Raw genomic sequence first — 14,223 nt, 5'->3', positions numbered from 1 at the left:
ATCTGAGCAAGATGAATCAGTTTGCTTTCTGCAATATCAAGTTCAGTGGGGTCGGTGATTCGTAAGTCCTTGCCACGAAAATGCTTATGTGAAGGCAACATCCTCAACATAAAAGCGACTACTCGTTTATATCTTGTAAAGGAACTGAACCTTTCCCAATTGAACCCGTGTTCGGGATGTTTGATGGATGTGACATCGGTGACGAAGGAAGATGATGTCTCCAAGCAATTATCAACATCACAAGAAGGACCCTTCAAACGAATTTTATTGATTACACGTTCGTCGGGTATAAACGGCCAATCAGTAGTCCTGAGAATGCTCGGACCAATAACCCAGCTGCTATCCTTGAGGGCTTCCGAAGAAATCCCCCGCGTGTCATATCGTAGCTCATTTTTTACAATTTATATCCACGAGGAGAACGGTGGGCCTCGAAACAACGACTTCTCCATTGAATTCGTCTAGCCAGGTCCAATATTTTTGTAAATACCTACATCGGTCTTCTCGCAAAATCATTGATAATTTGCGCCAAGCGGGTTTTCTCAAGTGTGTCTTGTGAAATATTGCCAAATGAGGGGAGGTGTTTGATAAAAGCATAAAAATGAACCTTTTTTTGCAAAGTTTGACAATCAAGACTGTCGTGATTTTTGGATGTTTTTAGTTCTACTGCACAAAGGGCTGTTCGCAGTGGCTTCAGGCGAGGAGTTATGAACAGTATTTTACAAGTGAGGGCTACTCGGAAAATGCTCTGTACTCTAACAATCTGGACTGTGACTGGATCATCACAGCAAAGGAAAGTTAGTTTATGAACTTTCCCACCAAAAAACTGGGTGAAAATGCTGAATTGTTAAGAAAATCAGACTGAGAATTTTTGCCTGTCATTTTGGCGATACCTGTGCATTATACGTGTGCAATACCTATCATATTGCAATATGAAACATTTCAGGTAACAAAGGGATAGTCCTCTTAGTGAACCCACCTCTTAACATTGAGAGCGAAAATGACGAAGAGGGTCTACAAGAAGATTGTTTCGACTATCTAGCCTTCTACTCTGGCGAACAGGAAGTTCCGATCTCGCTCTGGGGATCCTATGAACTTTGTGGAACAATAAGAGCATCCCACATTCCTCAAATGGGGTCTCTTCCTATGCTCCACTCACCTAGCAATCTTCTGGTTGTTGAGTTCTTCGCCGATTTTTCAGAGAGACGAAAGGGGTTCAACATATCGTACTGGCAGTATGATATAGACTCTAATTGGTCTGGATCGCCTTCAGAGTATTATTATCCGAATGATTTCGGTGATGGATCTGGTAGTGAAAGTGGCGGTTCTGAGTATGCTGGGGGAAGTTCTGTTGATTGGATTCCAACGACTCCTGCACTTGCAGTTACAACGACTTCTGAAGGTGAAGTTACTACGAAATCGGACGTTTAACTTTTTCCGACTCCTGAAGTTGCCATGACCACTTTGATATAAATATTTCAGGTGTTTTCCCAAGACGAACGAAACGGGGTATCGGTTCACGCGCTCAAAGCAAAAAACAAATAGCTGAGTCCGAACGAAAGACTGGTCGAGCGAAGGCTTTTGTGATGAGAGATGAGAATAAAGTTGTGCAAAAAAGGAAGAAGAAAGGAAATAAGAAGCGAAATCGACGTCAAAGTTCAACAGGTTGGCTCAATAAGATTACGCTTAACTGAGCCATATCTGTCTACTAATTTTTGCTGGTTAAAAATTGAATGACAGTTTTTGCTTCAAATGAAAAATTAAACTTCTAGTACATCATTTGTTCATAATTTGCTATTGATCATGAGATTTTTGCGTGGCATCCCTTGAGTTATAAATTATTTATGATTGGAGAGATTGTCTTTGAGTATTAATTACCTTATGCAGTTGCGTGCCGTTCCAAAAAACCACTGGCGGTGCAGAAATGGTTGCTGAATATGGTTGAGGCTGACCTCAAATAACTATGTCCCCCAACCGGTCAAAAAACTTTGTGCACACCTCTGAGTAAACGCATAATTATTGAATAAATCATCTATATGTTTAGAGACACCTGCGTGGAGAGACCTCTCGTAGTGAGTTTTGATAAATTCTCATCTAGTATTCTTATCATAGTATTGTAACCCTCTAATATTTCGATAATGTTTTAGTGACTATTGGCCGCAAGAATATTTGTAAGTAACTTCAAAGACCAGATTATGAACACAGAATGAAAGGAAGTTTTTATTTCTCCAACTATTCGTTCAATAAGTTTATGTTGAATCAAACAAGACTGCTCGTATCAGGGCAAAGCTTGAATGTTCCGACTGCCTCTTAAGCTCTATGGAACAGTATTAACATGGAAAGACTAATTGTAATAAAGCAAGACTGCTCGTATCAAGGCGAAGCCCTGAATGTTCCGACTGCCTTTTAAGGTTTATGAAGCAGTAACAACATTTAAAAATTCAATGAAATATAACAAAATAAAAAAAAATTCTGGATTTTGAAATTTTTTTATGAAAATCATCCCCCCACACGCCATATAAAGTACAAAAGGATAGATTTCGCTCCTTGTAACACGCCAATTATGGCAAACAAGCTTCTTTTAACTAACTTGGAACGATTTCTAAGACGGATTAACTCTCCGCTTACGCGTTAATAGCGCGAAATCGCGTCCAGACAATTCGGCCACAGACAATTCAGCCGATTTGAAATTCAGACAATTCAGCCAAAATTATGCAGACAATTCAGCCAAAAACAATTCAGCCAATAATTGGGACCGCCGCAGTCGCGCCAACGTGTTGCGAGCTTGCCAACAGAGGGTAGGACTCTATACGAAATTTAGAGCCGGTTATCGCCGGCGACCTTAAACCGAGAAATAACTCCAATTCCATTTTTTTTCCTTCCGAATCTAGCGTTTTGTAAAACTGGCTGAATTGTCTCAGGCTGAAGTGTCTGTATATTTCTGGCTGAATTGTCTGAATTTCAAATTGGCTGAATTGTCTTTGGCCGAATTGTCTGTGCGCCGCGCGAAATATATCGCGCATTAATTGTCGGAAACTTTACGAAAAATGATCACAGGTGAAATATCTTTTCAAATTTGAGCTCAGGACAACAATACCTTTCGAATGACATTTAAAAATTCCGTCAAAAATGGCTAGTTAAAAAGTCAAAATTTGTCTGAAGAAAAAAAAACCCACCCCGAGCACAAATATTCCGTTACTTTCGTACCGTATCGAAAGTCGGAACAATAAAATGAAAATCATCCCCCCTCTCGCAAAATACAGGACAAATTGATAGATTTTGCTCCTAGTAACAAATGAGTTATGGCAAAAAAGCTTCTTTAACCAATTTGGAACAATTTCTATGACGGATTAAATCTCCGCTTACGCGTTACTCCGCTTACGCGAAATATATCGCGCTTAATTGTACCGAAATGGCCATCTTTGAAAAATCTTTTTAAATTTAAGCTCAGGACAACAATACCTTTCGAATAGTATATAAAAAGTATATCAAAATGGCTAGTTAGAAAGTCAAAACTTAACTGCAGAAAAGAAAAAAAAACACCCCGAGCACAAATATTACGTTACGTCGAAACAATAATGAAAGTCGGAACAGTAATGAAATTTGAAGAGGACAGACAACGGGATCTTACGAACCACCAAAAATAAGCAGAGCGGGCTTCAAGTGTAATGAAATACATTCCAATCCAATTTGGAACGCAATAATTCGCCGCTTGGGCGTGATATAAGAACGCAAAATATTGCGCGTTAATTATCCCAAATTTACTAAATTAGCAATTTTCATAGTTGTCATAAATGATTTTTCAAAATTAATTTGAGCTCAGGACAATATTATCTTTCAAGTGGTATTCGTCAAAAATGTGTGGTTAAAAGTTCAAAAATAGACGGAAAAAATCCCCAAGCATAAATATTCCGCACTTCCTTTGAAAATCGGAACAAAAAGCATTAATATGTGGCTTGTGATATCTTCTGTCTGATATAAAATGGAATTGATTATTGCTGTTTTTTTTAGAATTGACTAAGCTACAGCTGGTGTTATTTTCAAATATCTCGACTCAAGTTTTTTGGTTTCTTTTTAAGCGCTCAATCTGAAAAAACTGTATAAGACAAATTAAATTATGAGTGTTTTTCGGTAAACACGCATAACAAGAAATAAGCAATGTCAACGGTTTGCATAATCAAGATCACAAAATCAACTTGTTTCGGTACAACTCGTTTTTGAGATAATTTCGCGCAAGCTAGCCACAAGAACCGGTCGGTAATGTCCTTGAGACAAATTGCTCTTTTTGGCGGTCAGCCTTAATCAAGGCTGAACCGAATTAGAACCAAAAAACAGTTAAAATAGGATGTAACCCCCATTTTTAGTATATTAATACATGGGCAGGTGGGGGACTCGAACCCACGTCAACTGTTAACCTATATAATCGGCGTTAGCTTAGGCCACTCGGCCAACTGTGCTTATTTTATATGCATCTATACTCTTGTTTTATTCTGTACTCTTGTTTTGCATTGCAACATCCTCCCCCCCCCCTGAAGAAGAAAGAACCGGAGCGAGCTTAACGGTCGGCCGCGTGACTTCACGGGTTGAGGTCCTGACAAGGGCGGATCGGGAGCAACCGTCCTGTCCGTAGTTTAGCTTGACGATTCGGGCAAGAGGGTAGTACCCACGCGGACTATCGGGCTCAATCACCCACACGAGACTGCCTGTTTTAAGAGTGAAGTCAGAATGAGTGTGCCACTTGACACGCTTATTCAGCGAGGGAACATATTCTCGAAGCCAACGAGACCAAATCGCGTTAGCATATGACTGCGCTCGCACGTACCTTTTCTTGTGATCGAAGTGCTCCCCGGGTAAAAGCGAAGGAAAGCTTGTGGCATGTTGTCCAAGCAAAAAATGGTTTGGGGTTAACGCTTCTAACTCACGTGAATCGGTACTAACGGGAGTGGTTGGCCTCGAATTCAAAGCCTGTTCAACTAAGCAGAGTGTTGTTCCTAACACCTCTTCAGTGACTCGCCTACTGCCTAGGATATCGTACAGCACGCGCTTCACGCTTCGGACGAGGCGTTCCGATGAGCCGCCATGATGGGGTGCGGCTGGCGGGTTAAATTTCCAAGTAACATCTTTGTGTTCAAAAATGGTCGGAGCCATGCCATTCCAGCTCTTGATGCAGGCAAGTAATTCCTTTTCCGCACCAACGAAGTTCGTGCCATTATTCGACCAGATTGTGCTTGGCGTACCACGGCGCGCAGCGAACCGTTCAATGCCCATGACACACGAACTGGAGTCCAGAGATGGTACAATCTCAAGATGTACAGCCCTGGTGGTGAGGCAAGTAAAAAGAAATCCCCATCTTTTTTCCGTGCTTCTGCGAACCGGAACGTAAAGCGTGCAAAAAGAAGTAACAACGGGGAATAGTCAATTGCCCTAAGAGAGGGAGACCGGAGTGCCACTCGAGAAACTTATCTCTTATGTCTTCTGGCAATTCGTTGTCCCAACTTTGACCACTGATTTTCCAAATATCTTTAAGTAAAAGACGGGCCCTAACTGTGTATGGAGCTACTAGCCCAACAGGGTCAAACACAGAAGAGACGAAACTCAAGACGGTTCGTTGAGTTATTGCTTTATCGAGAGGACGATCCACGCCTCTGCTAACAACCAATGTGTCTTTTACATGGTCCCACTTAAGACCTAAGACGTGTGATGATTGTTCGGCACCGTTACATATTTCCTTGATGGGTGAAAATTAGGTTTCGGATTCCTCGGGGTTCATTGCTGAAGTGATTTCATCAGCATTACTGACAAATTTAGTCAAATTCAATCCTCGTAATTTTAAAAAGGAAACCAAATCGCGACTAGTTTTAATTGCTTGGGTAACGTTCTCGAATGAATCCAAGTAATCGTCCATGTAAAATTTTTCATTTACGACTGAGGCGGCCTCAGGGTATGTGGATATATTATCAGTTGCTGTTTTTCGCAACGCGAAATCGGCGCACGTAGGCGAATCCCGTGCGGCGAATATATGGCGAGTGTACTGATGAACTACCACATCGGAAGTGGTATCCTCCCGCCACAAAAAACGGAGCGAAATTTGATCGCGGGCAAGGACTCCTACCTGGAGGAACATACCCTTTATATCCGCGGAGACGGCGTACTTGTGTTGACGGAATCGCAAAAGCACAAAAATTAAATTTTGGAGTAGGTCAGGACCCACCAATAAGGACTTATTTAAGGATATGCCGTGAAACTTAGAAGCCCCATTAAGGACTCGGCGCACCTTGCCCGGCTTATTCGGATTTACGACGGGATGGTGCGGAAGATACCACTCGCGATCGGAACGCTTACGTGGATCATGCGGTTCGACGGTAACGACATAGCCTTTCCTAATGTCCTCTCTAATTGTTTCTGCGTATCTTTCGCGCAGCTCAGGGTCTTTACTTAACCTTCTCTCCAATGATTTAAATTGGGCGAGTGACGAGTAATAATTGTTTGGTAGACTGACATTACTATCAATCCAAAGCATAGGCACAATGTATCTTTCGCCATTGTGAACGGTTTCAGAATTTAGGATGGATAAAGCATGTTTATCCGCGGCGGAACGGGCATCGACTTGTTTGAAAGCACCATACGATTCCAACTCGTACCAGGATTTTATCTGGTCGGTCAGAGAAGAATCTTCAACAACACACTTGAAACACGAAGAAGTAGAATTACCGGACGGCGGCAACGGACCACTTAAGACCCAACCTATCGGTAGACGAACGGAACACGGTGAGTTTTTATCATCTCCCAAGATGAACTCAATGGGTCTAACGGCGTGGTAGTAGTCTTAATAACTTGTAGTAGTGATAATAACTTCAACGTCCTCATAAATATATTGAATGGGCTGAATAGGTGCTAATTGTGGATATTTCTTCTGCAAATCAGCAATATTGATTAATTCGGAACCAATCCGAATATTGTCTTTAACATATGCACAGAGAGAAAATACGAAATCACTATTATTCGGCTCGGAGGAAACTGTAAATTTGACCCTCTGAGTCTCAACAAGGGTGGTTGAATTGAAACCACTAATTGACAAGTTAACGGGCTCCCCTACTAAGCCGAGACGGTTTACGAGTGACGAAGACACCCAGGAGTGAGTCGATGCACTATCACAAAGAACCAACAACAGGAGACTGGTTACATCCGAGGATACACCAAGTGTTGCAATTGGCAACAACCCTTTAGAAGATTCAATGTCATGTACATCACTAACAGCGGCATGGGTGGAGGTGTTTGTATTCTCCTTGGATTTGTTTGTTCCAGCCTTATTCGAGACCTTCGAATTTTCCTTCCGAGGAAATATTCTTTCGGCTCCATGGAGCAAGACATTATGTGTGCTATCACACTCTGGCTTCGGGCACTTTTTTGCTCTAGAACATTGCCGGAAACTATGATTGCCATTGAGACAAGCGAAGCAAAATTTCTGTTCAGCTACGTATTTTGCTCGCTGAGTAGCATTCTTTTCCTTAAAAACAGCACAATTCCACAATGCATGACTACCCTTACACAAAACGCACGGCGGAAACTTAGACTTATCCTGAGCCTTACTAGTTACCTGGCTATTGGCTGCAAAAACTTTGGTTGTTTTTGGTTTAACTGGCTCCTCGTTTTTTGCCTTAGAGTTGAGTAAACGTAATCTTTCATGCTCCTCGGCCTTTTCTTTCAACCAGTTGTTAAAGTCTAAGAGTGTTGGTCGCTGCCAATTATGTCTAACAGTATGCATTGACCAAGCCTCCTTGAGGTTAGGCGGAAGTTTACTAACAGCTTGGTCTAACAGGTTAACACTCTTTAGATCATTGTTGAAAGACAATGATTTGAAAACTGCTACGAGGCCAGATATGGCAGAGGAGAAACTAATGACATTTTCCGAATTGTGCATCTTAAGTGGAGGAAAAGTATTCAGCTTATCAAGATGCGCACCAACAATGGCATGTGGTTGCCCAAACTTCCGTTGCAAGGTGGCCAGTGCATCCTTGTACATAACGCCACTATAACTTAACTCCGCAATTGCAGTTTTTGCTTTGCCTGTGACGAGCGTTTTCAAGTATGTCAGTTTCGTATCATCGGTGAGAACAGCGGAATCAACGGTGGACTTAAACTGACCAAACCATTCGTGCCAGTTTAATGGGTTGCCGTCAAACTGGGCTAACTTCCATTCAGGAATATGATCTTTGCGGCTATGCATCAATAATTCCGCCAATTCACGAGCGGAGAGAGGTCAATCCGATGAACAACCTTGGTTCGGATAAGCGGAAGACGGTGCGTAGTCTTCGTTGACTGGCTGATAACCAGTATTAGTTTGATTGACAAAATGCGGAACATGTTGTGGATGAACTGGGGGAGTACTAAAATACACAGTCCCACCACTAGTATACGGAGCGGCGGTGTTACACGATGGGACAACAGTTGTCACATTAGAAAAAATGTTTCCAGCATTACAACACTGAGCAGGCGTGACGATTGGAGTTGTAGCTGCCAATCGCCATAAGTTTGCATCACTTGTGGAGTAATCGTTGATATTAGGTGACACAGTATGCGGAACAAAGGGAAAATTATGTTGCGTCTTGACTGGCGCTGCATGGCATTTAGGTGCCGAAAAGAAAACCGGCGTTGGGTTTACTCCAGAAGATGAGAAGCCACCACTAGCAAAAGCAGGTGACAAAGAAACAAAACCAGAACCGGGTTGTGCCGGTAACATTGTGACAGGTAATGATTCCGGTTGCGCGATGGCAAAACTACCATTAGTTATGTTTGAACTCATGGTCTGTAAAGGAACAGCAGACGGTGGTAGTAACACGTGTGCACTAGAATGCATATTTTTAACTGGGAAAGGAACAGAGGCTGGGAATGAAACAAGCTTGCAATGGCAAAAGGCTTGCGCTGCCAAACTGAGGCATAGCCCGATGTCCATGACTATGGATTCCAGGGTCACTCAATGCTGTGTGCTCATGTTTATGACTCTTACTGGTGTGAATTGCATGAGCGAGGATAGCGGAAGTCGTCGGTCCTGACGAAATGGGTACAGGAGTGAAGGCCTGCAAACCTGGCGCACTAGCAACGTCGGGAGGTGCTTGTGAACTAACAGAGTCTACCCAATCATTAGTTCGATCGGTTGCTACCTTTGAAATAGGTTGACTTACTCCTGTCGAGTTACTTTCCGCTACCTTCTCGCTAACCTCAGATGAACTGTCCTCAAGTTCAAACGCTTTCAGTTCCATTTCAATTAGTTGTTTTTATGACTTTCAGCCAATTGCTCTAGTTCCAGCTGACTTTGTTCGGACTTAAGACGGTTCTCTTGCTCTTTAAGTCTTAAAGACACTTGATACTGCCTTTCCAGTTCCTCATGGCGTCGTTTTACTAAAGCTAATTCATGCCGTTTCTCACTTGATGACATAGTGCGAACAGTCGACGTATGACGAGTGGAAGCAGATTTATCAGACTTATGTGAGTCAAGCTTTCTACTATCCTTAGACTTATTAGAGACCTTAGACCTGTTTTCAGATACTCGTGCTTCCGAATCTCTTGTTTTGTGTGAGCGTGAGGATGTCTCAGACCTAGTTTGTTGTAAAGATCCCTTGCTCCCTGTAATGCCGGCTGCTGGAAATGACGAAGGTTCAAGACTCATCTTGTAACTCTGAGCTTCATGCATTACTTTATCGTTCATTTCGGTTACTTTCTGAAGCCAAAGGTCTTGCTGAGCAATAATTTTTTCAGAGTTTTCCGCTTTTCCCGCTAACCTAATTAATTGATCATTGACGTCGACAGCTTTTTCCAACGCAATTTTACTTTTGTAAACAGCATTATCAATTTTTGTAGTGCGACTATTATTCTCAATGTACTCAAGTAATAATGAGTGACCTTTCAGCAGCTCATTTTCTAGATTTAGACGGGTTTCGAATAACTTGCGTATCATACTTTGGAATTTTTTGTCCATGTTTTTGACAAATTGACAATATTCTACGGATGCTCACTTATAGAAAACAATCAATAAAATAAAATACTGTTTTGGTACGTAATTAAATTTGCATTAGTAAATCAACATTAGCTTACAAGACGGGGGAACTTGACGTCTCAAAGCTTCTACCTGAAGCCTATTTCTTATAGCTTTCCGAGTTTTGAGGGGTAAGCGGTTTCGCTTCTTACGTGTCTTAAGGATGTTAAGATTAGCGCTATAACGCCTTAAAAGGAGGAGAGTCTTTAACTCAAGGGAAGAAGACTGGTGAAATTCTTTGTACTTCTCAATTAGTACCTGGTCCTTAGCCTTACGCTTAGAGATAAAGTCTTTAACGACGTTGAGAACGAGAATACCTGTTGAACCTAAACTTTCCTCTATATCCTCGGTTCCGTTCCGTCTTCAGTATACGATCGCACAAATGTTTGTCCTATACCTTAATAATAAATTGACAAGTTGCTCACTACTCAGCTTGCGGTTATTGTTACTGCGGTGCCTACTTATCGAGTTATTAATGGCGTCGTGCCAAATTACGAGGTCGTTACGGTGCGACAAGTAGTTATGAAGGTAGTACTGTATCGTTTTCTGAGAGTCCCTAGCGTTAAAGTTCAAACTTAAACCTGGCTTCGTAAAGCAAGTATCTTTGACGCGCTTCTGGGACGGAGCGTGAAGTTTTCGGAGCGCGTGATCCAAAGAACTAGCTCCTAGAATGAATACCATACACTTAGGGGACCTATGCGACGGCTTCGTTACGCTTAAGTACCAATGGGGTTGGAAAATTAAATAGGTCGGTTGAACTCCAACAACACACACGGAGTAAACCTCAGGATGAAAGAATTCAACTTAACTCACTTAATATCACCGTACCTGACCACTTAACTTTACTGTCACGCAACGAAGTCAATAATCTGACGGGCTGAAACGGCTTTGTTTTACTCGAAGCGAACTGGCTTTCAGTTTCACCAATGGTGGGTGGGGGATCAGGCAAATTGGTTAAGTTCCAACAACACACGCGGAAGAAATCTGAGGATGAAAAAACTCAACTTAATTTGCCTGATATTTCGCTACCAGACCACTTAACATTAGGTTGGTGTCATCTTACAGCACAGTTTCGCAGAATTCTGGAGACGTTTTGAGGATTTTTTGGCAATTTTTTTACTTTTTTCACAAAATTTTTCGGAAAATTTTGGTCAGCACGTTCGAGTCATAAACCAATCCAAAAAACTAGTCCAGTATCTCTTGTCTATTTTCCGATTTCACGGATTAATATTCCGTTCACAAATATCCAAAAACTTTTGGTATCGAGAAAAAATGTCAAGTCAGTTTGTCTATGTACCGACTGTAAGAAATTTCAGTTCAACGGAACTGTCCAAAAACTTCGGGTGTCGAGAAAAATACAGCTCCACTTCGCCCAAAAGTCAACAATCAGGACACCTGAACAGGCCTCTCTTCCGCCAGTCTGCTCTTTCGCCTGTCTGCTGTATCGTCTGTCGGCCCTTTCGGCCAATCGCCCACTTTCGTCAAGAAAACTGTGTGAAGCGTTTCGGCCAATTCGGTACTCTGAAGACTTTCGGCTAAACCGCACAATCTGACGATTTTCGGCCAGCTGAACAATTTAACAGCTTTCGTCCAAATGCCCACTTTCGGCTAATTAGACACTTTTCGGTCAAATGCCCACTTTCGGCCAATTAGAAACTTTTCGGCCAACCGCTCACTTTCGGCCAATTAGAAACTTTTCGGCCAACCACTCACTTTCGGCCAATTAGACACTTTTCGGCCAAACGCCCACTCTGTGTCCCTCGGTGAAGCTCGTGTCGTAAAGAGAAGACCTCGGTGTCCCCCTTGTGTCCCTCGGTGAAGCTCGTGTCGTAAAGAGAAGACCTCGGTGTCCCTTGTGGGGCGCCAAAATGTGCGCTCAATCTGAAAAAACTGTATAAGACAAATTAAATTATGAGTATTTTTCGGTAAACACGCATAACAAGAAATAAGCAATGTCAACGGTTTGCATAATCAAGATCACAAAATCAACTTGTTTCGGTACAACTCGTTTTTGAGATAATTTCGCGCAAGCTAGCCACAAGAACCGGTCGGTAATGTCCTTGAGACAAATTGCTCTTTTTGGCGGTCAGCCTTAATCAAGGCTGAACCGAATTAGAACCAAAAAACAGTTAAAATAGGATGTAACTCCCATTTATAGTATATTAATACATGGGCAGGTGGGGGACTCGAACCTACGTCAACTGTTATCCTATATAATCGGCGTTAGCTTAGGGCACTCGGCCAACTGTGCTTATTTTATATGCTTCTATACTCTTGTTTTATTCTGTACTTTTGTTTTGCATTGCAACACTTTTCTTTACCTTTGTGTCGTTTTCCAGTGAGGAGTGGTACTGGGACAACTATGAGCAGTGGTATGAGAACTGGGACCCATTTGAGGCCTATGATGGCGTGGAGTGGTATGACTGGGTGGCAGTGTATGAGTTGAGCAGTATGCCAGACTACAGTGACTTTCGACAGTTCGCCATATTTGACCAGAAACAGTTCAACCATCTTGGCACTCAAGTAAGTCAAAAAGGTTTTCTCCTAGTATAATTTCACATTAAAATGTCTTGGTCAAAAATAAAGCTATAAGAACGTTGAGGCAGATATTTTGATAGTGAATTTAATTGAAATCGTTTGGTTCTGCATATGGTTCTGGTTTTGAAACGTTTGTAATGTTTGTGATAGTATGGTTCACTTATAAAACTTGAGTTTTCCAGGACAAGATTGTATATTTTTTTCAGATATTTTTAGAGTTATCTGCGTAATCCATTGAGTTCTTACTCTTAATTTAGTTGACTGACTTTGTGGTGCAATGTACTTTCAATGGACGCCTGTGCAGCATGAATGCAGACTTTGTGCAGATTCAAAACCCCAAGTACGGCAATTGCTACTCATTCAACAGTGTCCTCAACAAGCAGATAGATAATGCCACAGGAGAGTTCCAGAGAATAAGGGGCTCGTCCAAGACAGGTCAGGAGTATGGACTGAAAGTGACCTTGTTTCTAGACTTCGATAACTATGTGGGATCTCTTGCTCATGACGGAGGAGCACAAGTGAGTGATATACTTTTCTCATTTTAAGATCATTTTTGGTTCAGAGAAATGGTCTGCTGTTTCACCTTCTATAGTGTCCGAGATTATTTCGCCAAGGAAAATATCATCAGTTTGGAACCGATTTTCTATCCTCGTGTTTTTCCCCAACAAAATAACTTTACTCATCTCAGTCTGAGGAAATAAGAGAACTATGCTTAGACAGGCTGGATTAAGCATAGTCCTTTCATAGTTTCTCTGCGAAGCGCAGAAACCACAATTTCTGTTTTTAATTAGTGATCTATGTTGTTCAGGTGGTCATTGATCCTTCTGACCAGTACCCTCTACCGGAGTCATACGGAGTGACAGTCTCATCCGGCTCAGTGGCCAAGATTGCAGTGCGCAAGGAGATAATGGAGAGAAAAGGCGGCAAGTTCGGACCCTGTATTTCCGAGTTCCCAGCTGAACTGAATGTTCCGGATGATATCAGGAGGCAGTGGCCGTATAGTTCAGAAGTTTGCGACTTGTTTTGTCTGCAGACGCTGCTTTGGAACAAATGTGGATGTGTGGATAACTTTATTGGTATGTTTATGATGTCTTTCATTTTTTGGATTGTTGTGCGGTTATGAACAAAATTTTTGACTACGAGAGCACTTATGAAGACAATTTTGCTTCATTTATTAGCATTGGAAACAGTAATTTTTCATTGTCAATTCGGTCAGTTTTGAAAAAAAAAACTAATGGGGAAAATTCTGGTTGATAGGGTAAGGCGACTTTTTCAGGCAAGTTCTATGAGGACAACAATACTTCAACCAACAAAATTTGTCAAGCGTGGAGCCCAGAAGAGCGCAATTGTGTAAACAGCCTGTACAAACTAGTGAATGCCGAGGATGCTTCGGTCGCTTGTCCATGCCAACCCGCTTGCCGAAGCGAGCTGTACCAAATGTCCATCTCCGAGTCAGGTCTGAATTTAGTCAAATACTCGCCGCCTGCGCTTTTCTTGGTTTTTCGCCTCGTTTTTGTGAAATTAGTTTCACTCTAAAAAGTAAGGTGTTGCTGTACGAGCTCATTAATATCATAGTAGTAAAGTTTTATTTAAAAAAGCGAAAGAAAATTGTCTGATGCTCAATAGTGGTCTGTTTTCCAGCTCAAAATAAGTTG

At 41.9% G+C, this 14,223-nt stretch overlaps 1 protein-coding gene across 1 annotated transcript in view; it reads left to right on the top strand.

The window, feature by feature from the left end:
- LOC134839175 (uncharacterized) overlaps window positions 1–14,223 on the top strand; it is a 33,374-nt gene that overhangs the window by 18,161 nt on the left and 990 nt on the right. The window contains exons 4-12 of the mRNA XM_063854636.1: window positions 659–794; window positions 944–1,399; window positions 1,480–1,662; window positions 2,042–2,069; window positions 2,145–2,168; window positions 12,370–12,553; window positions 12,826–13,086; window positions 13,377–13,644; window positions 13,845–14,024. Coding sequence (XP_063710706.1) covers window positions 659–794; window positions 944–1,399; window positions 1,480–1,662; window positions 2,042–2,069; window positions 2,145–2,168; window positions 12,370–12,553; window positions 12,826–13,086; window positions 13,377–13,644; window positions 13,845–14,024 — 1,720 coding nt within the window. The remainder of the gene's footprint in view (window positions 1–658; window positions 795–943; window positions 1,400–1,479; window positions 1,663–2,041; window positions 2,070–2,144; window positions 2,169–12,369; window positions 12,554–12,825; window positions 13,087–13,376; window positions 13,645–13,844; window positions 14,025–14,223) is intronic.

The sequence above is a fragment of the Symsagittifera roscoffensis genome, chromosome 2, assembly GCF_963678635.1.
Source record: "Symsagittifera roscoffensis chromosome 2, txSymRosc1.1, whole genome shotgun sequence".
Classification (NCBI taxonomy): Eukaryota; Metazoa; Xenacoelomorpha; order Acoela; family Convolutidae; genus Symsagittifera; species Symsagittifera roscoffensis.
The sequence above is the reverse complement of the archived record's forward strand: the minus strand, read 5'-3'. Positions and strand labels throughout refer to the sequence as shown.